Genomic DNA, 25,046 nt, shown 5'->3' with positions numbered 1-25,046 from the left:
TGCTGTGAGAGAACATCGCGTGTTCTGGTGCAGCGTGGAAGAGAACACTGGATATCGGCACGGGGCTGTGAATGGAGTTGTACCGGAGCGAATGGACAGCAAACATCATCCTGGACTGCGAAACTGTCGTACGCGGGCTGCGGTCAGAGGACGAAGTAACTATGTGACCGAGTAAGACTGTAATGCTAGTGAACGAAGACTGAGTGAATTAGTGTGAATGAGCAGTGATAATTAAGAGAGAGAGAGAGAGAGAGCGCAAACTGTGTAATTGTGTGCCGTGATCTACGAGTGTAAGTTGTGATCTAGGTGCGTCTGTGTGTGTTAATGTGTAATTTAAGTAATTAGATAAAATACATTTTAGAAGATTAACTCTACTAGTTTTCGAGCTTATTTATTTACCCCATCAAAGAGTTACAACACTATAACACAGTTTATGTGTTTAACACCAATCTATTACTTTATTTTTGCTATTGGCTTTACGTCGCACCGACACAGATACGTCTTATGGCGACGATTAAATCTATTACTAATACCAATACACTTGTGTATAAGGTTCTATTTTAGGTGGTGCTTTAATGTAAATTAATATCATGTATTAACAAATACATTACAATTAGTAGATATTCCGGTAGAAATGCCTAGTTACGGTCAGGGGGGTGACACTTCATAGGGAGCGTCCCAAGCAGTTCCGAGATGGGTCCCTCAATCTCCGCCAATTAGTGAAAACTAAAATTCCCTTTTGGAGGGTTAATTTAGAAGTCAGTGGTTGGCATTACACGTGCAGTTGCGCGGTACAACAAATTCAAAACACAACACCGTTATCGTTGCGCGCGAAGGGAACTTGGTCGTACGGCAAGTAATAGTGCTTGTTAGACGAAGATTTGTTGAGATTCTTTCGCATTGAACGAGATTTTTTATCCAGTTTTTTGAGATTATGGAGTGAAATTAGAATTGTACGCGTTCTTAGTGTGAAGAAATAGTGTTATGACCATGAACTTACTTCACATTGAACTACCTAGCTGTTCCTAGTAAACGTGTGTGTGTTTGTGCTTCTTACCTGTTGTTTGGAATAAATAAATTCAAAATATAAACTATGTGCATCATGCTGTGTTTTGCTTCTTCCTTTCCTTCTCCTGTTTTCCATTCCCATACATAAAAGTCGTGGGAAGGGTTCAACGAACGAACGAGCGAAAAAATGAGGTTATGTTAGGTTGTGATTTAGATATGTGCCTTTTGGGGTTTTATATGAATTGCATTAACATGTTCAGTAATCAATGTTCCATTTATTATTTAATAGATACAAATTTACATTAAATGCGAACGGTGAAACAACGATACAAGCTAACGTAATAACAGGATTGCCAACATACAAACACGGTAATTGCAATTTACTTTTCAAGTAAAAGACACGAGAGAAGCTTGTGATACAACTTTCCTACCGAAATGCAATCATTATCTGTATCACAATTAAAATTTTAACAAAATAACAACTGTCATTATCAAGTTTATTACGAGGTACTATGGTGGTATTTATTTCCTTATGTTGGCGGAGAAAAAGGGGCCACTATAGCTTCCATGACCTGTTTTCTCAGTGAACTTTGTTATACAGGAGTGACGGGTCTATTTCTCTTATATAATCCTTGGTTACGGTAATAGAGAAAGAAAGTTGAATTAAAACATTACAACAACCACAATAACAACAACAAAAATACAACAAAAATATCATGATAACAGAAGAAGAAAAATAAGTAGGTACTATAAGACCAAAAAAGGCAGTTAATAATGGCAGACGAGTAGTGTAACATAATTAAAATCAATAGCATGGAAATTAACGCGACATTTATGGAAGATAATTTAAATTATTCCCTTACATGCGCTCAGAAATTCACCCGTAAGTACAAAATATTCCATTACAAGTATTATTTCACAATAATAATAATAATAATAATAATAATAATAATAATAATAATAATAATAATAATGCAATCACACACAAATTCACTGATAAGTATTTCCAGTAGCTTAACAATGCAATTTACAGATCTACGATCATATCTATCGTTGAACTCAATATAATATACAACATCAAAAATTACTTACGGAAGCCCGTCGAAATGAAGAGGTGTTTTTGCTCACCTGAAATGTACAAATTTCTAAGTTACTTTCTCGTTTGCACGATTCAAATAATGTAAGTTATGAACATTTTGATTATCTGTGATATTAGTTTATAATGTGTTCATATTACTTTTTCAGTATTATTTGTTAGATTCTGATGATGTTCTCTTAAGCACGAAACATGTCATTCTGTTTTAATAAGTAGTTTCTCTTTCAGGTATAATATTGTTACTATAATATATATTTTTTTTTGCTATTGGCTTTAGGTCGCACCGACACAGATAGGTCTTCTGGTGACGATGGGACAGGAAAGGGTTAGGACTGGGAAGGAAGCGGCCGGCCGTGGCCTTAATTAAGGTACAGTCCCAGCATTTGCCTGGTGTGAAAATGGGAAACCACGGAAAACCATCTTCTGGGCTGCCGACAGTGGAGTTCGAACCCACTATCTCCCGAATACTGGATACTGGCCGCACTTAAGCGACTACAGCTATCGAGCTCGGTATAATTTTTCAGATAGTTTGTACATATATTAATAAAAACTAATTTCGGCAGACTGAAGAATCTAACAGTCATAAAATAAAACATATCAAAATGGATAGTGACGCCATGTATATGGGACTACTGTCCGGCTCCAAGGCTAAATGGTTAGCGTGCTGGCCTTTGGCCACAGGGGTCCCGGGTTCGATTCCCGGCAGGGTCGAGAATTTTAACCATAATTGGTTAATTTCGCTGGCAGGGGGACTGGGCGTATGTGTCGTCTTCATCATCATTTCATCCTCATCACGACATGCAGGTTGCCTATGGGCGTCAAATCGAAAGACCTGTATCTGGCTAGCCGAACTTGTCCTCGGACACTCCCGGCACTAAAAGCTATACGCCATTTCTTTTTCTTTATGGGACTACTTCCTTTTATATTGTCACCCGTAATGTGTACTGTACATTACAGGAAAAATGTGTGGTACTACTGAAACTACTACTGCTACTATTACTACTACTACTACTACTACTAAGAACCAATGCCTGTGGGACTCCATTTTCCTGAACGTGGTATTGCGAATATGCCGTCGCTACTCGGACACGGATTAGACGGAGGGACAAAAATTTCGCAATAAATACCGGCAAGTTACCTCAGAATCTCCATTGATACAGGACTGAAAGGATACCATATCGCCACCATTGCATTTTAGAACGGCTTTGTACCATGTCTGCAGTCTGTTCTGATTGCGTTCTACTTTCGTATGTGGAGGTAATGTGGTGATTGTTGTGAAAATCAAATTGTCCATTAAGTTATGAAAATGAAAATAAACTTGAGATGCTTTGCATTTCCGGGTTCATATCATCCCCTCTCCGCAAATTAGCGGAAGTAAAAATTGTCAGTTTATAAGGAGAGTTGAAATACGTTGCGATTGTGAATTTTAAATACATTTTAATACTTTTATGGTTGGTTTTAGCCATACAGGACGAGCTACAGATACGAGAATTTGTCAGAAGGTAGGTCTCGTATAAATAGTCAAATCTAGACATCATTTGCAGATTTGCACTTTCAATAGTTTTGCCAGAGGCGGAGGGCGGGGGGGTGGGGTGGGGGGGGGGGGCGAGGGAGATATTCAAAGAACACAACAGGTGATATAGATACAACATAACCTTGTTGGAATTATTAACCCCATTACATCAACTTAAATTGAATATACCAGAACATTTGAGATAACAGACAGCCACAAGGGAGCTTCAGTTTACTTAAAACACGCTTACACTCACAAGGAGTCTTGCTTGGCATGGCACTTTCAAAAGAAGGTAAATGTACGGGTTATTGAAGTGAATACTAAGAACATGATTATTCATGTATTTCATTGCATTAAAATGGGTTTCTAAGAATGGTTAAACTATTGTGCTTAAAAACGGTGTTTTACATATGACAGTTACGTATCGGTTTATTCTAAGCTAAATCCCACACACACATTTATGAAGTTTCTTTATGAAATTGTCACAGATATGCATTACTGGAATCATTAAAACGAATGTAAACATGGAAATTATTCAAAATATATGTAAAACTCTGCATATAAGTGAAAATGGTCCATAAGCTGTATAAATAAAATGTGAAGTGGACACTTGCCCGAGTGCCAACATTTAGAAACAAATTCACCTGAGATCAAAAAATGTTTATTTCTTCACTAATTATGTTACAGTTATTGAAGGTACAACGTCTTCCAACCAAGGTACATGACTACTTCAAATCTCTTGTGTACAACACAATGAAGTTTCGTGAGGTGGAGGACATTGTGAGGCCCGACATGATTCATTTGCTGATGCAGATGCGAGGAGAGGTATCTGGAGATGAGGAGGAGACAAAGATAGCATCCGAAGAAACTGAAAAACGTAAGATTTGCCTATATATACATAAGATAAATAGTGGTATTGTGAGATGGAAAGCTGATTCATCATAATCAATAACTTATTTGTTATTCATGTTCACGTGTGCAGTATCAGATGATAATGGGAAATCTTGACCACAGTAGAACGATGGAAGTTTTACCATTAGCGATGCGAAAATTGTCTGCCGTTGATTGAAGAGATGATTTCTAGCAAATATGAGTTCCAATTCACAAAGTGATCATCAGAATTAACAAAATATAATCAAAGCAGATGATCAATTTTTTCCTATTCGTGTTACGTCCCACCGTCACATGTCTTATAGCGACGAAGGGATAGGAAAGGCCGAGGACTATCTCCCGAATGTAAGCTCAAAGCTACGTGACCAAAACCACGTAGCCAACTCGCTCGGTAATCATATATGTATACAGTGGTGGTTTGATATGCGTTCTTCAAGAGTAGTTACAGTAGACATTGATCGTTCTGAATGGTCTACTACACCGAAGGAGTTCATTTGTGATTTAAATGGAGTGATCTTTTTCGATCAGTGAAATAATAATAATAATAATAATAATAATAATAATAATAATAATAATAATAACGTATTTCCTCTGGAGGGGCCTCCTGTATGTCTTTCGAGTTAACGCCGACCGGCAACCTGCCGCTTGTGAGGATGGGGCCGTAACTAGGATGGAATATAATGTTGAGGACGACTTTCTCTATCGCTTTTCCTACACTAGTGGGGTCACGGGTGAAAACTGTGTCACATATGTAGATCTAACTCAGTTTTACGACCGGATGCCCTTCCTGATGGCAACTGTACGAGGAGAGTAGCATTTACTATCGGGTATTTCTGTGGTATTTCTGTTGGTAGTGTGATGTGTTGTGTGGAGAGTAATGTGTTGGAGCAAAAACAAATACAGTCTCAGAGCCATAGGAATTAAACGTACACTTTCAACATTTCTACGATGGCGAACGCGGGACCTTGGAACCGAAAGTCAGTACCCTGACTATAGAGCCAAGGAGGCGGACAGAAGAAATATCCATTGAGGTTAAAATCTCCGACCATGCCGGGAATAAAACCCTGGACCCCTTAGACCAAAGACCAGCACACTAATCAGTTAGGCATGGAGCCCAATATCAGTCCATAGACTGATTAATAATGTTAATGTTATTTGCTTTACGTCCCTCTAACTAATTTTACGGTTTTCGGAGACGCCGAGGTGCCGGAATTTAGTCCCGCAGGAGTTCTTTTACGTGCCAGTAAATCTACCTACACGAGGCTGGCGTATTTGAGCACCTTTAAATACCACCGGATTGAGCCAGGATCGAACCTGCCAAGTTGGGGTCAGAAGGCCAGCGCCTCAACCGTCTGAGCCACTCAGCCCGGCAGAGACTGATTATGGTGTAAGTTGAAAGTCTGTTTTGATCATTATGTGAACTCAGATGGTGGCCATTCTGTTAAATATAATTGTATAATGATGTTATTATCTTTGTCCGACTCATTGGCTGAATGGTCAGCGTTGAGGCCTTCGGTTCAGAGGGTCCAGGGTTCGATTCCCGGCCTGATCGGAGATTTCAATCGTGTCTGATCAATTCTTCTGGCTCGGGGACTGGGTGTTTGTGCTTGTTCCAACACTTTCCTCTTCATATTCAGACAACACACTGCACTACCAACCACTACAGAAACACGCAATAGTGATTACATCCTTCCATATAAGGTTAGCGTCAGGAAGGGTATGCCGCCGTAAAACAAGGCCAAATCCACATTTGCGACACAGTTCGCACCCGCGACCCCACAGATGTGGGCAAAGCGTTAGAATAATAATAAGAATAATGATATTAGCTTTATGTCCAACTAACTACTTTTACTGTTCTCGGAGACGCCAAGGTGCTGGAATTTAGTCCCGCAGGAGTTCTTTTACGTGCCAGTAAATCTACCGACACGAGGCTGACGTATTTGAGGACTTTGAAATAGGTCTACCACCGAATTGAGCCAGGATCCAACCTAAAAATATGAAGTTCGCACATTTAACAAAAGGCCCTGAAGTGCCAAGAGACAAGAAATATCATAGGAAATACATGGAAGTGTGGAATTAAAAAGCACTGGAACTTCACACACTCGTGTTGTCAAAAGGAAAATGCAGGAAGACCAGGAAAATTATGTAATATCATCAGTTGAATGGGAAAAACGAAATCGAGGAAATGTTTGAGAGAGATGAATGTAGTAAAGACATGTGTATTTTACACGTTTTTCCTTCATTTTTGTACCAAAAGAGCTGTGCATGGTTGAAATTATGGACCTTTATGGATCAACCATATTCTGAAGGATTGTCAGACTAACTAAGCTTAAAACACTGTAAAATTGGTTTAAGAGATGAAATAATATTTTTACACAGAAACACTACAGAATTATACAACACATACAGGCCTAACCAAAATTAAGAAGCCTAGAAAAACATTCATTTTGATCTAGGTCATCAGCCCATTAAATAATAATAATAATAATAATAATAATAATAATAATAATAATAATAATAATAATAATAATAATAATAATAATAATAATAATAATAATAATAATAATAATAATCTACTGTGTAGCACACATTTTATTTGACGCCATTTACACTGACTGACAGTGACAATGCAACACCAAGGAGGAGTGGTTCGAAAGGGATGAAAGTTGGGGAAAAAACAGAGACGGCACGGACGAATAATTGATGTTTATTTCAAACCGATATGCAGGTTACACAATGCGCACGGCATCGACTCAGTAGGATGTAGGACCACCGCGAGCGGCGATGCACGCAGAAACACGTCGAGGTTCAGAGTCAATAAGAGTGCGGATGGTGTCCTGAGGGATGGTTCTCAATTCTCTGTCAACCATTTGCCACAGTTGGTCGTCCGTACGAGGCTGGGGCAGAGTTTGCAAACGGCGTCCAATGAGATCCCACACGTGTTCGATTGGTGAGAGATCCGGAGAGTACGCTGGCCACGGAAGCATCTGTACACCTCGTAGAGCCTGTTGGGAGATGCGAGCAGTGTGTGGGCGGGCATTATCCTGCTGAAACAGAGCATTGGGCAGCCCCTGAAGGTACGGGAGTGCCACCGGCCGCAGCACATGCTGCACGTAGCGGTGGGCATTTAACGTGCCTTGAATACGCACTAGAGGTGACGTGGAATCATACGCAATAGCGCCCCAAACCATGATGCCGCGTTGTCTAGCGGTAGGGCGCTCGCTCCACAGTTACTGCCGGATTTGACCTTTCTCCACGCCGACGCCACACTCGTCTGCGGTGACTATCACTGACAGAACAGAAGCGTGACTCATCGGAGAACACGACGTTCCGCCATTCCCTCATCCAAGTCGCTCTAGCCCGGCACCATGCCAGGCGTGCACGTCTATGCTGTGGAGTCAATGGTAGTCTTCTGAGCGGACGCCGGGAGTGCAGGCCTCTTTCAACCAATCGACGGGAAATTGTTCTGGTCGATATTGGAACAGCCAGGGTGTCTTGCACATGCTGAAGAATGGCGGTTGACGTGGCGAGCGGGGCTGTCACCGCTTGGCGGCGGATGAGCCGATCCTCGCGTGCTGACGTCACTCGGGCTGCGCCTGGACCCCTCGCACGTGCCACATGTCCCTGCGCCAACAATCTTCGCCACAGGCGCTGCACCGTGGACACATCCCTATGGGTATCGGCTGCGATTTGACGAAGCGACCAACCTGCCCTTCTCAGCCCGATCACCATACCCCTCCTAAAGTCGTCTGTCTGCTGGAAATGCCTCCGTTGACGGCGGCCTGGCATTCTTAGCTATACACGTGTCCTGTGGCACACGACAACACGTTCTACAATGACTGTCGGCTGAGAAATCACGGTACGAAGTGGGCCATTCGCCAACGCCGTGTCCCATTTATCGTTCGCTACGTGCGCAGCACAGCGGCGCATTTCACATCATGAGCATACCTCAGTGACGTCAGTCTACCCTGCAATTGGCATAAAGTTCTGACCACTCCTTCTTGCTGTTGCATTTGCTCTGTCAGTCAGTGTATATTGTCTGCGTTACAATTTCGACTTTTTGTTTTACTGCACCCGACGTCAGAGGACCAGATCTCTGTTTGGTGATCCATGGTTGAGTTTTAAATTAATTTCGCCAGATAAACACCAAATGTGTCACCAAAGATTTTTTACATGCCGACATTATGTAGCACAGAGTGCTGGACTTCTTCCCTTCCTTCAAAAGTTCGACATCCTCTGCCAGGTTTGAATCCACGATTTCTGTATCCAGAGCACAACACTCTACCACTAATCCACTGAGAGAGCTGTTAATTTAGATGAAACAGTGATATTGAGTTAATGTTATAACTACAGTAAATTATATTAAATATTTTGTGGACTATAACGCACATGAGTTATGCATTTGCTGTACAGTTGGTTCATAAGAGCTAGGTTGAATTATTGGTGCTACAGGGAATACCTATGAAGTCTCTGCCAGTTTATGTAAAAAGTTCCTGTAGCACCAATCATTCAACCTACAACTTAACCCATAATAGCGGAATTTTGTTTCGCATTAAAATGTGTTAACTTAATATTTCTTTTCCTTTCAATTGGAATCTTTTAGTCTCTCGTCTATCTACCCCTTTATTGTTCACTTTTATACTAAAGTTCAAATTGTAATTCGTTTCCCAACCATTCGGTAGTACTGGGAACTTTATTTCGAGAGTGCATTTTTGCAGAGAGGAATTCCGTGCGCGACTAAATAAAGTATCAGTTTAGATGGACTAATCTCGAGGTGTGTTGAGATTTTAAACAACCAGAACCGTTATCCGCTCTGCGTTCCTGACTCATTTTACCCCACAACAATGCAGCTTCAGACTTGTCCCATTTGTAAGCCAGCAAATTTGTTTTGTGTGGTTTGAAATTTGTTTTCTGTGGTTTGTCTGTGTATTATTTGGTGTAAAAATAATCTACGGATAGATTTCTGCCATTGACACTGGACGATTATGAAAAAGAAGAGGGAAAACACACAACTTATTGTTGGAGTTTCTGGATTCAAGTAAACATAGCCAATCATACTTTCCACATGATGAAGCCGAAGAAGGTCGAAATTAGTGACCATCATTCTACCAGTGAGGAATCAGCTGATGAAGATGACAGTTTACCACCACAGTATATCAGTACGATAACTGACATCACATCTCACATGGGTTGTATCTTTAAGTGTTTATTATATTTACAGTGAACGATTTCGTAAGTCGCATTCTCTAGGTTTCAAATTGCTGTATATGTGTTCCTAATAATTAGTAGGCTACTGTATAAGAAATTTCTCTGCTGTGGACAATAAATACACTTCACGGTCTTTAATTAATTTTATAGAGAGTTGGCCGTGCGGTTAGGGTCGCGTAGGTGTGAGTTTTCATTCGGGAGATAGTGGGTTCGAAACTCATTGTCGGCAGCCCTGAAGGTGGTTTTCCGTGGTTTCCCGATTTTCACACCAGGCAAATGCTGGGCCTGTACCTTAATTAAGGCCACGGTCCTAGCCCTTTCCTATCCCATCGTCGCCATAAGACCTATCTGTGTCGGTGCGACGTAAAGCCAATTGTAAAAAATAAAAAATAATAATGTTGAGGCTACCACGATTAATGATTTCATCCTACCACAGGACACAATCTACTACATTAAAGTAGTTTTAAACATGATCAGGGACTCCCGTTGCATCTGAGATAGCATTTCCTCCTGTAAAATTAAACTTTTCTCTTAAATTCTACTATCTGAAATAGTTGTTGAAATTGCAATGCAGTAACTCTGAAGTAGGCCTACCGTCGAGACTTAGCTTCATCGCGCAATAAACATTCAAAAAAGTTTGAATACTCTCCGTTTAGCTCTCTTGTTAATTTCATGCACCTAGAAACTTCTCCGATCTCTCGTAAATTTCTGCGTCCTCACACCTTCTATCAGACCGTCCATTGCAAGCTTGAAGTTTCCCGTAGAATCCCGTTCGATTCTGTTCCCCTAGATGTGAGCGGTCGAGTGGAAATTTCGACTGTTCGGTTCGGTTCGATTCGATTCCACTAGATGGGAACGAGCCTTAAGACTACGAAGACATGCTACAGTCCAAATAACAATTATTATTGTATTATTTAAGTGAATGTTCGTATGAAAATAGTTTACTAAAAACAGCTTTGGCAAATCCGTCTGTCCTTTCTACTGGACCAATTTGTTTTGTTCTCTCCGGAATTACCTGCCGGTGAATCATGAGACATTGTTAGGTCTCTAACATCAGCCAACTTAGAGTAATCATAAAATCGAGTCATTAAATGATCACTTCAATAATTGCAGGCGAAGGCTTACCCTAACCCGCGATACATTCTGTAGGCTACTTGGCAGGTTGCTAAGCGACTAACTCCTTGATTAACATTGAATGAAAACGTACAACCTGTTTTCCAGTCATTGACCGGGTCAGGGATGTAATGAATGAAACATATATAGGCTATTATTACAATGGGGTCGCCACTCCCAAGGTGATTTATTAATGAGTGATAAATGCTATGAAATGATAATGGAGAGTGTTGCTGGAATGAAAGATGACAGGGAAAACCGGAGTACCCGGAGAAAAGCCTGTCCCATCTCCGCTTTGTCCAGCACAAATCTCACATGGAGTCACCGGGATTTGAACCACAGTATCCAGCGGTGAGAGGCCGACGCGCCACGGAGGCTCTGAGCCATTTTATGATGCGATTTTCATCCATAGTAATGTCATTGCATGCAGCCATGTTAGATTACTACCTGTCAACCCCCCCCCCCCTCTGATCACGGAAGAATACTATTCCCTGCTAGATACTCTTTGATTCTCTAACCTTTCCCAGCTTCTAAATATACTCAACAGATGGCAGAGCGTTCCTAATAACTTACATGCTGCGAAAAGAAAAAAGTCTACATACAAACAGACCCCATCATGACATACGCCTTAGACATTATCAGGGAAAACCTATCGAACTAGAACCTAGCTACACTAGAAAGAGTGAAGTGAAGGCCATGTATCTTTCCTGCTTGGCAAAACACACTCCTTCGAGACTAACCTATGAGCTCACAAGACAACTGTTCCGTACAGAAGAAATGCGATTAAAAATACCATTGCCTTGTATGACACAATACCAAGCTTTATATCAAGAACGGCAGAACTGCAGAATTAAAAAAGCGACGGCATGATCACCTCAGAATAGATTGATTCTGAGTACGAACTGCAGCATACTATAACGCGCTTAGTATTAAATGTTCATAAAACCATTGAAAAGGGCAGGCAAACCAATGATACTACGACAGGCATATCAAGACGAGTTATCTGAGTTGATGCTCCGCAGCAGTACGGGTCCTCTAACATTTTATTAAAACATATTTTCAAATATTAAATTTATTTATTTAGTCTGATCCAGGACACCCTAGATATGCCATAAGACACAGAATAATACAGAATAAAAATTTTGAGGGAAGATAAAAAAAGATTAATGTTTAAAAAAATGATAGGTTACAATTAACCATGTTAAATGGCATGAACTCCATATAAATGGTGACGAAGAATCAAAACGGAGTATTTGATGAGTGAGACGACTATCTCATCTTGTAGGCTTCTGGCTAGTTTATATTTTTGTCGCCATGTGACGAAAGATTTGGGAATTGTTCCCCTCGCGCCAAAGAAAAGTCCAGTCACCGTAATTCTTTTAAGGTTATACGACTCAAGAAAGAAAGGGATGGTTGGATTATAGATATCCTTTTTCTCATTGTCTACGTCAGTCGGCTGAGAGGCTGAAGATTCAAAGCGTACCGTAGGATCAATAATTTCTGCTTCGTTCCTCCGTCTGTCAATCGCTGTAATATCAATCCTGCGAGTGCTGCCTCCTTCGGCGATGCAGTGGACTTCTTCGAACACTTCTAGATTTTTGAGACGAAGAGCATTAGCAATCAGGTTTCTGATGATGTTATGGCGTTTGATCCTAAGCAATTCTCCTTGAGGGCAACTCCCCAGCACATGTGGTAAGGTTTCATACTCACTGCAGTGTCTGCAGTGGCCTGTGCTGGTAGACCGTCCCGGCAGAGTACCTACTGGTGCAACCATCGCGGTCATCTTCAACATCTCCCTCCATTCCGAACAAGTACCAGTACGTAACAAATACGTCTTGTAACTAATATTTCAGCCATTGTTTAAATTACTAAATGAATCCTCTAGATTCAAAAGCCTCTATATCCACTTCCATAAATTGTTCAGGAAGTGACTTTTTCTTTGACAGGTTATTATTGAAATGGTACTAAACAATTTGTGTTTTCTAAACATGCAAAAGAGGATCCAGAAGCAATTACAAGTTATATAAAATACATTAAGAGATATTAATATGCAGTAAAATCAGTGTTAAATATGAACGTAGAGGGTTTTGAATCTTAAATACTAGCATAGGGGATTTTGAAACTCAATCATTAATACTACTGGATATGGAGCATTTTGAAGCTAACTCACTTCAGCTCTTATCACGAAAATGATGTTAAACAATATAAGATCACTGAATCACATTTTATACAACTGTTTTGCATTCTTGGTCTAGTAATAATGAATACAAACTTCTAAATCACAGTCAACAATGTAATTATAAGCAGTTTAATAATACTTTAGTCGCTAAACAATACTCACCTTTCTCGCTTTTCCCTAGACCTTTTCCAAGTATCCACCTACCGCAACCTTTTTCGCCCCCTTCAATCAATCAATCACTACTGATCTGCATTTAGGGCAGTCGCCCAGGTGGCAGATTCCCTACCTGTTGTTTTCCTAGCCTTTTCTTAAATGATTGCAAAGAAATGTGGAAATTTATTGAACATCTCCCTTGGTAAGTTATTCCAATCCCTAACTCCCCTTCCTATAAACGAATATTTGCCCCAAATTCAAATAAAAATAATATTAATCACATCATTTCAACAGTTTTGCCGGTTATTTATTATGCGGAACAAAAATCCGCGTGCGACTAATGCAACTCAAAAAGCTACTTCGATGACTTTTTGAACTTCGAAATGTAACTCTTATCCTCTATACATTATGTTCGCATCACAAAGGCGGATTATTTTCGCACCTCCCAAAGTTAAACTTCCCATTATCAGAACATCGCTGCACGCCTACCGTTTTCATATAGGCATTACAAAACGTGTAATTTTGAACAGGAAGCCTATGTTAGCTCTGGTTGTTATCGAGTCGTAAATATGAAAAGTTCTCATTACAGGGCATGAAACTGTGGATGAACGTCTGGTGGCTCAGGCTGTACTCTTCATCCTAGCGGGTCTCGACAGCTCGACCACACTCCTCTGCTGGGCATCGCACTTGCTAGCTACACATCCTGATGTTCAACTCCGGCTAAGCAATGAGATCGAAACTGTGTTAGGAGAGAAAAATGGCAAACTTACGTACGAGGAACTGGGAAATATGAAGTATCTCGACATGGTACTTTCTGGTGAGTATAAAGTTTAACTTCATTATAGGTCAAATACAGATTACTATATGCAAGCAAATAACGCAAAGTCATCACCCCACAGGACATGGAGGCCCTTGGAGCGATGGAAGGTAAAGGCTTCCACTATCCGTAACTCGGCATTGGTTCGTCGGCCGCCTCTGCCTCCTGGAATTAACTTGCTACTCATTTTTGGTGACGGCTGAGTGAACCTTAAGACCATGAGCACCTCCGAAAGTGGAAATCTCGTTTCTTAAATTTTTTGGACCAGGATGAGTGGCTCAGACGGTTGAGGCACTTGCCTTCTGACCCTAATTTGGCAGATTCGATCCTGGCTCAGTCGGGTGATAGTTGAAGATGCTCAGATACGTCAGCCTCGTGTAGGTAAATTTACTGACACGTAAAAGAACTCCTGCGGGACTAAATTCCGGCACCTCGGCGTCTCCGAAAACCGTCATAGTAGTTAGTGGGACGTAAAGCCATTATTATTATTATTATTATTATTATTATTATTATTATTATTATTATTATTAAATTTCTTGACTTCCTGACGCGGAATCGAATCCACATCCTTTCGGGTGAACCAAGCACGCTTTTATCGCCTCGGCCAGGCAGCCCCTAGATCACTATATGACCTCACTTTTAAGAAGAATGGGTCAGGTAATCAACAAAATTCCTGTTATAGACATTTTTGAGAAGGGAAGTGTCTTCTCACGGTCAGTCAGAAGGGAACCCACACAACGAGCAGACCTAAAATGTACACTTATCCTCGTACATTATTGATATTACTTTGTAAAGTATAAGTCTTAAGACTATTAATGTTTTCTTTTTTCAAGTATTTTCTAAATTGTATTTGTTCTTAAATGTTTCGATGACTGAATAATCTAATAATACAAATTAAAAATGTGCCTCAATTTGCAATTTATAGTTAAAAGACAGTATGAGATTCTTATCTGACAGAATTGCACTAAAGGATAAGCAACAATAATCAGAAAATCAGAGCCGACTCATGCAGCGAGTGAAAAGTATTTTCCTTAATGTAGACCTACTATTGTAAGATTTCATGACCAGCTTAGCATTCTCTGGAGTAGGTTTTCGGGTTGTTCGTCTGTGTCGGACGTTCAATGTTTACTGATGCGCTCCGAAGTTGTAGTCGCACTTGCTAGGGCAACGTCAGTAAACATGAAACATTCGACAAGATATAACAACCCGAAAGCATGTTTCCTTTTTTCCTTCAACCATAAATTTTGCTAAATATTTTAGTATTTCATTTTTATGAAGCACATATTAAAAATATTACCCATACTTACAAATCGAAGCTGAAGTGTAGCGAAGTGTAGGCACTTCCAGGCACCGTAAAAAACTTGGTACTTGATATCCCCAAGATCCTCGGCGAAATTCAAACTTCCATGAGAAGATCGAGCTACAGTTCGGAAGGAAAGTAGCATTAATACGTAAACAAATTTTCACCATGTGGTATACTTTTTCCTAAGGAATTTGGTACGCACGCTTAGGAACCACAGACCTATTAAATAAAACTATAGGAAGGAATAACTTATATAAGCCTATAATTATTCAAAAAGAGAATAAGGGTATGGTATTGTATGTTCCTTGAATTTTATATTTTATCAGACTTAATTTTAATTATTATCAAAATATAATACACCTCCTATGTTGGTACTAACCCTGTGGATATCCACAACAAACATATATATAGGGTCAATTGTTTCTTAGAAATGTATACCTGTCAGGAACTTTACGCCCTTAGTTCATTCTTCTTTTCAGCGACTGCAGATATCTTACTCAAAATTTGGCCCTTTAATTTGAAGAACGCGATAGACCTAGTTCACATGTTTATTAATAATATTATTTTCCACTGTCCATTCTACTGGTAATATGAATTTGTCGTTCATTTTCCACCCTAAAATTTATTGCGATTTGTACGAGCGGCGAGGCGGAGTACTCTCTCAATCAAAATTCTGAAAGAGAGGATTGAATGTATTTCGTCGGAATATTAGGAATTTCCATGAAATTGGTTAAATCTAACGACCTAACCATAGAGTATTTGGTCACATTATCCTAACTTCTGTTGACCATGTTGAAAATGAAAACCTACAACCTGCTTTCCAGTCATTGACCGGGTCAGGGATGGAATGAATGAACCAGATATAGGCTATTATTACAATGGGGTCGCCACTCCCAAGGTGATATTAATGACTGATAAATGCTATGAAATGATAGTGGAGAATTTTGCTGGAATGAAAGATGACAAGGAAAACCGGAGTACCCGGAGAAAAACCTGTCCCGCCTCCGCTTTGTCCAGCACAAATCTCACATGGAGGGACCGTGATTTGAACCACGGTATCCAGCGGTGAGAGGCTGACGCGCTGCCGTCTGAGCCACGGAGACTCCTCCTGCTGACCATGTTATCGTACAATATTCGTAAAACAGCGTCATTTTCTGTTTCAGAGACACTTCGCCTCTTCCCACCTACCGTAATGACTGAGCGTGTCTGTGTGAAGTCGTATACCATCAATGAAACCGGACCGGACCCCTCCTTCGTTCTTCCAAAGGGCCAAGTGGTGTGGATTCCAATATTCCCGCTACACCGAGATCCGAAGCACTTTTCAGAACCAGAACGTTTCGACCCAGAACGGTTCAGTGATGAGAACAAGCCCAGGATCAAACCATTTACATACCTACCGTTTGGAGCAGGGCGTCGCAGCTGTATTGGTAAGTGATAAACTTTCACAATTTGCTTTACGTCGCACCGACAGAGATAGGTCTTATGGCGACGATGGGATAGGAAAAGGCTATGGCCTTAATTACGGTACAGCCCCAGAATTTGTCCGGTGTGAAAATGAGAAACCACGGAAAGCCATCTTCAGGGCTGCCGACAGTGGGGTTCGAACCCACTATCTACCGAATGTAAGCTGATAGCAACGTGACCCAAACCGCGCGGCCAACTGCTGGGTTCAAGTGACAAACCTTAAAATAAAGATCGTGATTCAGTGACATCTTGGCAATTTTAAAATTAGTCAATACTTTCTACAGAAAGAGAAAATGAAGCTGAAAAATAAATATCTGGCACAAGTGTGGACCTCGCCAAGGATGGTCGCGCTGGTGAGTGACGATTACGATCACAAATACAATAGAATGTATCATGGTATATGCAATACAAGGATGCAATGTGTGGTTTTTGTACCTACAGTGAACACCATAGTACCGAGGTGTAATCCGTGCCTCTGTACAGTCGTTGAGGTGTCTTACTGTTGTGATAATTTTCCTGATGAAAGTCACAACATATTAATTCAATCTACACTCGTTACTCAATTAAGTTTATACCGGGTGGGCAAAATAAAATTGGGGCGGAAAATATTTACAATAGGTCTGTCGTAGGATTGAACACTTGCTAATGAACATCACAGAAGATGCTGGAAATGGCCTCATCTGAAAAAATGAAAAACTGAGGATCCAAATGTCCTGACACCGCTTCCCTGAGAAGTCACCGGTAGAACTCAACAGGTGTAGGATTCATCTGGACGCTTCAACGCATGTAAGTATACAGACGCAGGTCCTTTTAAAATAATGTTTCGATACGACGATCGCTTAATTCCCACTTGCACAGATAAATGACGTTGAGGCTTTCCTTCACTCGAGTAATGTTTTCTGGTGTTCGAACTCTTTTCGGATAGTTATAGCTTTTATTCGCTACCGGTATAACTTTAGTTTTAGTGAAGGGTGGTGCTGCTTATGGTCTGGCTAACCGCCTCTGCAGCTCCACCAAGGTAGTTAATGGTTTGTTTAGTGTAGGATGGAGTTACCCATGGTATGGTTATCCGCCTGGGTGACGCCACTAAATTAGTAGGGACGTAGGTAGTAGTTCAAGGGGTGTAGAGTAGTGATTGTTTATCTATAGTTTTGTTCTTTTATTTCTGTGTATTTTGCATTATTTATTACCTGTGATTGTTTGGTGCCCTAACATATGGACAGGTCATCCGCCTTTGTTAGGAGCATCGTAGTAGATTTAGTGAGGTAGTTTAGATAATTTTTAAGAGAGGATAGTATATATTGTATGTTTGCCTTTGTATTTTTGTATCCATTTTGTCTTTATTGTTGGTAAGCCGAAGGTGTAAACTAGGGCGGGCAATAAAGAAATGTTCTAATTCTAATTCTAATTATTCGCTACAGAGCCCGTTTCACGCGATTTTGCCACTAAGTTTTGCATTGTGGACTTTGCTGGAGATTTTGCCAAACCACTTGCAATCTTAAACTCTTGCGCAAACGGTTCCACATAGATTTTCCACGAATCGTGCTTTACATAACGCTCGACAATGAACACGCTCATTTTAATCGTGAGCACCATTCTGTGCTGCATTCAACTGCACACTAAACACGACTGCACCTCTCACTCACACGTAATGACACAGCGACGTGCTCGAGAGATGCGCAAGCGCGGACATGTGGCAGAGTGTCCATTCCGCGTCAGTCTTATAAATCATTTTCGGGCCAGTTTTATTTAGTCCACCCGGTAGCTGATTGATGGCTCGTTGGATAAGTGAAGACAATAAGCATTCCACTTTCACAACGGGAAATCACCATGGATATTGAAATCATCAAAAGGGCTACACCATGACTAATTCGCATGTACATTATTAACTGGTATTGGAAAACTTTGTTCACAGGAGAACGACGGAAAGAATACCTATAAGTTTAGGTGGTCCGAAAAGCATCTACCTCTGGATAGGAAGATGATATGTAGGAGATAGACGTTATATTGTACAGAGTGATCGTCGTCAGAGTTCACTAAATGAGCAGAGTAGACTCTTAACTTGAATCATCAGCAGCATATCAAGAACAAGTCACTGCACTGATGAAAAGTTCACTGTAATCTAAATCAAAAGTGAACTACACGCATTTTCATAAAAACCAAAACACCTTGAAAGACTAGAGATAGAAAGTTCATATTCACATGACATGTGCATTAGTATGTTCTGAAGAAATGAATGGCATTCGAACCATGTCGGCACTCACGTTCAAGGTCCACATCGACATCTCCGCGCACCACAACCGACTGGTAAAATGTGCCTGCGGCTCTCGTTGTCGCTATAAACCGAAGGTAATGGATCTGTGTGATATGAGCAGACGTATGCGGGAACCGTACCGTCAGATGAGTGAGTTTGAAGGAGGGTGCATTGTTTGCATGAGAGAACGTGATGCATCCATCCGGGAAATTGCTGCTCATGTGGAACGAAGTGTGTCGGCAGCGAAACAGGTGTGTACAGAACGGTTCACAGAATGCCGTAGAACACGAGATGGGTCTGGTCGCACCACCCAGACCACCCCCAAGAAGATCGACCTCATCCGAATGGCATTGCAGGACAGATCTGCGTTCTCCTCGGCTCTGGCGCAGCAGTGGAACAGTGGAACAGTGTAACACATCGTACACTATCAGGAGTGACAGTCCGTCGCCGTTTATTACGGTCTGGGTTACCGGCGTGTCGATAAAACTTCTCCGCCTACCTTTGAATAATGTGCATAAACATGCTAGACTGTAATGGTGTAAGGAATGACGTCACTGGGGACAGGAATGGCAGCAGACAGTGTTTTCGGATGAATCCAGGTTCTGTTTGTTTGAAGATGATGACCGCATTTTGGTTCGCCGCAGACAGGGGGAGAGGCATCACATTGACTGCATTCGCACAAGACATACAGCGCCAACTCAAGGTCTTCTGGTGTGGGGCGCTATTGGGTACAAGCACAAATCACACTTGGTGACCAATTCGATCTACGTGAATGACGTCCTGCGACCCGTAGCCATGCCCCGTCTGCACGATACCCGCAGACGCCATATCTCAACAGGACAATGCGGGACCACATGTTTCTGCAGGAACACGTGCCTTCTTGTTGTCACAGGATGCCAGACTGTTGCCCTGGCCTGCCCGTTCACCGGATTTGTTGCCAATCGAAAAACTTTGGGATATGGTGAAACGACGGTTGTGGCGCTGTGGCCCAATGCCAACCACCAAAGATGAACTATGGAATCAGGTGATGCAGCATGGATGGCTATACCGGAGGACGCCATTCGCGCCTTATATGCGTCGAGGCATTCACGCATGGAACAAGGACCCAGTGCCTATTAGGTAACAGGACACATGCTGAACCTAGGTGACTTTAATGCCAATCGTTTCTGCAGAACGTTCTAATAAACATGTCCTGTGCATATGAACTTCCTATCTCCATTCTTTCAAGGTGTTCTGTTTTTTATGAGTATAGGTGTACTCAGGTGTCGTAAAACATTCACGATGATCATGGTGAATATACGTTTAACAGGAGCGATTACATGTATGATCACTAGGAATGCTTTCCCTCAACGAAGAGAATCGCTTTTGATGTAGATTGAGTGAACTTGTATGATAAATACAGTGATTCGTTCCTCATTCGGAGCCCATGATTCAACTCAAAAATCTACTTCGATAATTGTTTGAACTTCGAAATGTAACTCTTATTCTCTATACATCATCTTTCTATCAAAGGCAGATTAGTTTCGCATCACAAAGGCAGATTATTTTCTCACCTCCCAAAAATAAACTCCCCATTGTCAGAACATCACTGCACTCCTGCCATTGTCATATAGGCATGACAAAATGTGTAATTTTGAACAGGAATCCGAAGGTTTGCTCATTTGTGCTAATTAATAGCATGCACATTTACAAGTTATATTACAAGTTATACGTAGCCGAGCAATATTTATACTACATAATATTTTAGCTTTCAATATTAGCGATACAGAAGTCTTAAAACCCTAATATTTTGATATATTCATATATTTTAAATGTTACTTAAATAGGTCTGAAGTGTGAAATTGTGTTTGTATTGTCAAAATCTCATTTTCGGTATAAGGTGTTTAATGTAACTTTAAAAACAGAGTTATCGGTATATTTTTACAGTGCTGACGCAAGGTGATTTTACGTCGTAATCAGCTAACTTCCTGATCCACCGAGCTATCTTCATCTATTATAACAAATTTGACTTGCGCTATCCCCGTATAGACTCTTCAGACCCAAGACGAGACAAAGGGAACAGACTTTCACTTATTTTCTTTCTTAGCGTCTAATGGTCGAGTGTACCTCAATATTTACACTGAATTACAATGTTTTGGGATGTGTTATCGCTTATGTTTTCTTGAAAATGATCATTAAGACAACATCTATTATATTTTATTTGAAGTAACAGCGCACACATTGTGCATAGAGTTGTGAACAAACTAGAATTATGATGAATACTGTTATCACTCGCCTTTACAAAATATCACAATAGAAGGTATCCGATTTGTACAAGTGAGTACATGGTATCGGATCCATTGTACACCACTTAATTACACACGCAGGATTCGTCTGGGTCATGGAAGGACTCGGTATTACGCAGTTTGTGGTGGTAATCATGTACCGCCATCGAGTTAACAAAGTGTCGCAGGTCTTGCTTAGTGTTTGTCCATGTCCTATTCATCATTGCCTCCAGAATTCGTCTCTTTTCTTCACTCTGTCCGATATTAGTTTCTCCTAGGAGTCTTAATGGTAGCCCTCTCTTCATGCGGAGGTCCTCGATGTAGAAAGTCTCTTCGGCAAGGTGATATTTTTCGTATTTCGATATCCCCAAGGTAGCTTTCAAAAAGCGTGACTTGACTGATTCGAGTGTCCGCAAGTGCGCCATGGTCAGGTCCTCCCAGATGATTTCCAGCTGTAGCGATGGGAGCTATTTTCGCATCAAATAATCTCACAGCGGTTCCCAGTGAAAGTTTCGTGATTGATTTAATTTCATATATGTCTTTGGTTGCTACCGTTGCTCGAAACTTTATGTTGGCTCTGTAGACTCTAGCTATTGTTCGTAATGTCAATCCTAAATATGTGAATGTATTTACTGACTTGATGGGGGTTGATCCTAGGTAAATTTTGTCACTAGCTGCTTCTCTGCCTCCTTTCCGAAACATCATTTTTACAGTTTTCTCAGTGTTGATAATCATCTTGTAATCCTGTGCCTATCTATCTAGATTTTCAATGGCTTTTTACAATTCAGGTAGGGAAATCGAACCAATGACCATGCCATCTGTGTACAAGAATATGTTAACATTTTCTCTTCCAAGCTTAGTTGCCATCACCACGTCGAATGTCGCTATGTTGGAGAGCAGGGGGCTGAGTGGATCGCCTTGCAGTACTCCATTGGTTTTTTATAAGATTCGAAGTTGTAACACGGTCATCAATTTGTAGGTGTCCGACTCGTTGGCTGAATGGTCAGCGTACTGGCCTTCGGTTCAGAGGGTCCCGGGTTCGATTCCCGGCCGGGTCGGGGATTTTAACCTTAATTGGTTATTTCCAATGGTCCGGGGGCTGGGTGTTTGTGCTGTCCCCAACATCACTGCAACTCACACACCATACATAACACTATCCTCCACCACAATAACACGCAGTTACCTACATACGGCAGATGCCGCCCACCCTCATCGGAGGGTCTGTCTTACAAGGGCTGCACTCGGCTAGAAATAGCCACACGAAATTATTATTATTTGTAGGTTGTTAGTCGTCAGAATGTTAATTATCAGTTTCGTGAGTTTGTTGTTTTCACACATTATGGCTTCCAGTTTCGCAAGTATTAACGACCTGCTTAACTGCTTTTGCATAATCAACAAACATTACATAAAATTTTCATCTTGGATGTCGAAAGGTCGGAGTACCCTCTGCGCCATTAACAATCTGATGACTGACACTGACTAAATCTTACATTTATTATATCGTAGTTGTGCCTGAAAAATTCTCTATGTCAAATATTTAAATTAAGAACTTTGGGCGGTAAAGTTCTGTCGTATAAGGTTCAATATTGTGCAAATGTTGTTAAGGAATTCTTGCCCTTCATATTATATGAACTGCTTGATGTTGCAAGGGGACTTCTGCAGATTTTACGAAATATTCGGTTTTGATGCGATACTGCAGTTGAAAGGTAAGGCCACCATTTAGTGTTGAAAGGAGACCTCTGAAGTCCACACCAAGGATGTGCCGTGCTCGTAAAAAATAAGTGTGATGTTAAATGGAGACATCTGCCATAGATGTGCATAATATCAGTATTGTTTCGGAATTATTTCATTACGTTGAACTGCTGTTAATGGAATAGATTTCTGTGTTTCAGTGATTCTTGCATTGATATTGTACTTCATTTTCATATTCCTATTAATTTTGTCATTATTCCTCCAGTTTTCATACTGATAATTTGACTTAACCCTTAAAAACCAATAACAATATATTTTGTAATATTTTCTGGGTTTTATGTGGAAGTTGGAATTAATATTTCCAAAGTTAGCTCCATTTAATGTGTCAAGGGGACTTCTGAAATAATAACAAAAGTAATTTTTTTAGTAATCTAGGAACTGCATTTTGTGTTTTCGTGCACTGAAGTGTGCATTAGTACAGGCCTGATCCACTGGCAGAAGTGTAAAACATAGATCGAAATGTTCCATAACCTAGACAGTTTTTCTTCTCCTGTAAAAAAAGAATTTGGCAGAAGTCCTCTTTCAGCATCAAGCGATTCATATGTGTTGCGGGTCAGTGTTTCTCCAAAAATATTATGATATAGTGGTTTTCGCAGGCGTAACGACGATATGCTAGTTGTTTAATTATTTACATCTATCTGGTCCAACCTAACCAGTTCCACTTGTCAGTTACAATCGCTTTTCAAAGACTTGCATAGTCCCCTTAACGATATTTTCAGTAAACTGAGAAAGAATAGTATGAAAAATGTGTAATTGTAACGTGTGTTCTGTTTCTTTCAGGTTCTGACTTAGCATTTTTGCTGGCTAAAGTGGCACTGGTTCACTTAATCTCATCCTCCACACTCCACGTCGTGAGCAAGACTAAGACACGTATCCGCTTTGACAAGGATCAGTTGACGTTGTCAAATGAGAACGGATTTTGGCTTGGAGTTGAGCCGAAGAATAAGACGAGTTCGAAGTCTAGCTCCAATCTGCGGTGAGCAGTCGTGAATCGTGCAGTCAGTGCTTTAGTTTCTTGTCATAGTATATTAACAAATGTAGTATTTCGTGAGGCGACGACTGGTTTTCCTCTGTTGAATTTAAATCAGTTCTGAAAATAAGAACATATTTTGATTTGTGGCAGGGAGACTGAGAATTAGGTGAGATACGCCAGTGGTTTCATAGCGTTTAAGCTGACTCTACAACGGTCGGATAGTGTTGGTAAGCCACGTCTGCTGCAGAGGAATTTTTTTAAAAATTGCTATTTCAGATAAATGATACAGCACGTTACCTTTTCTGAGTGGCTCAGACGGTTGAGGCGCTGGCCTTCTGACCCCAACTTGGCAGGTTCTATGCTGGCTCAGTCCGGTGGTATTTGAAGGTGCTCGTGTCGGTAGATTTACTGGCACGTAAAATAATTCACGTGGAACTAAATTCCGGCACCTCGGGGTCTCCGAAAACCGTAAGAGTAGTTGGTGGGACCTAAAGCCAGTGACATTCTTATTTATTAAATCATTTATTTTGCATTAAAGTTAAGACTTCCTCTTTGAACCTTAACTGAAGATTGGATTACTACATATGATAGCTGAAACTGCTGTAGAATTCGCATCAGGTGATTCTTTTAACTTGAATAGCAATTTCGAATTTCCATATAGTCTCGTTTTTCAGAATGAATACGTGTGAAAGAACCAAGGAATCCATAGGTATACAATGGTACGGAATGGAAAATAATATTAACCAACGTATGCATTATTGTTTGATATGCCAATTTTTCTTCAGGCTCATGTAATTCTAACACCTCAATTTTTATATATCGACCCCTCCAACTATCAACATCGTATCTGACATTTTTCGTGATTTTGAGATTATTCGTTTATCATGTACTAAAATGAGCTCTATCAACTGGAAAATTATTCCACCCTGATTCGCAGTATATTTCTTGTTAACTCAGTAATTAAGAACATCCTAACTTTTATTATTTAATTTGTTCCAATTAAGGAATTCTTAACTTAAGATACTATGTTCTTAAATTGAGTGTTATCTATAATAAGT

At 40.6% G+C, this 25,046-nt stretch overlaps 1 protein-coding gene across 2 annotated transcripts in view; it reads left to right on the top strand.

The window, feature by feature from the left end:
* The window catches only part of LOC136875572 (cytochrome P450 9e2), a 62,008-nt gene extending 37,562 nt beyond the window's left edge, over window positions 1–24,446 (top strand). For both annotated transcript variants that reach the window (XM_068228074.1, XM_067149117.2), the window contains 4 exons: window positions 4,305–4,494; window positions 13,751–13,978; window positions 16,445–16,708; window positions 23,796–24,446. In XM_068228074.1, coding sequence (XP_068084175.1) covers window positions 4,305–4,494; window positions 13,751–13,978; window positions 16,445–16,708; window positions 23,796–23,995 — 882 coding nt within the window. In that variant the 3' untranslated portion in view covers window positions 23,996–24,446. The remainder of the gene's footprint in view (window positions 1–4,304; window positions 4,495–13,750; window positions 13,979–16,444; window positions 16,709–23,795) is intronic.
* Window positions 24,447–25,046: the final 600 nt, after the last annotated feature.

This window comes from Anabrus simplex, chromosome 6 (genome assembly GCF_040414725.1).
Source record: "Anabrus simplex isolate iqAnaSimp1 chromosome 6, ASM4041472v1, whole genome shotgun sequence".
Lineage (NCBI taxonomy): Eukaryota > Metazoa > Arthropoda > Insecta > Orthoptera > Tettigoniidae > Anabrus > Anabrus simplex.
This window is presented reverse-complemented; position numbering and strand designations above follow the sequence as displayed.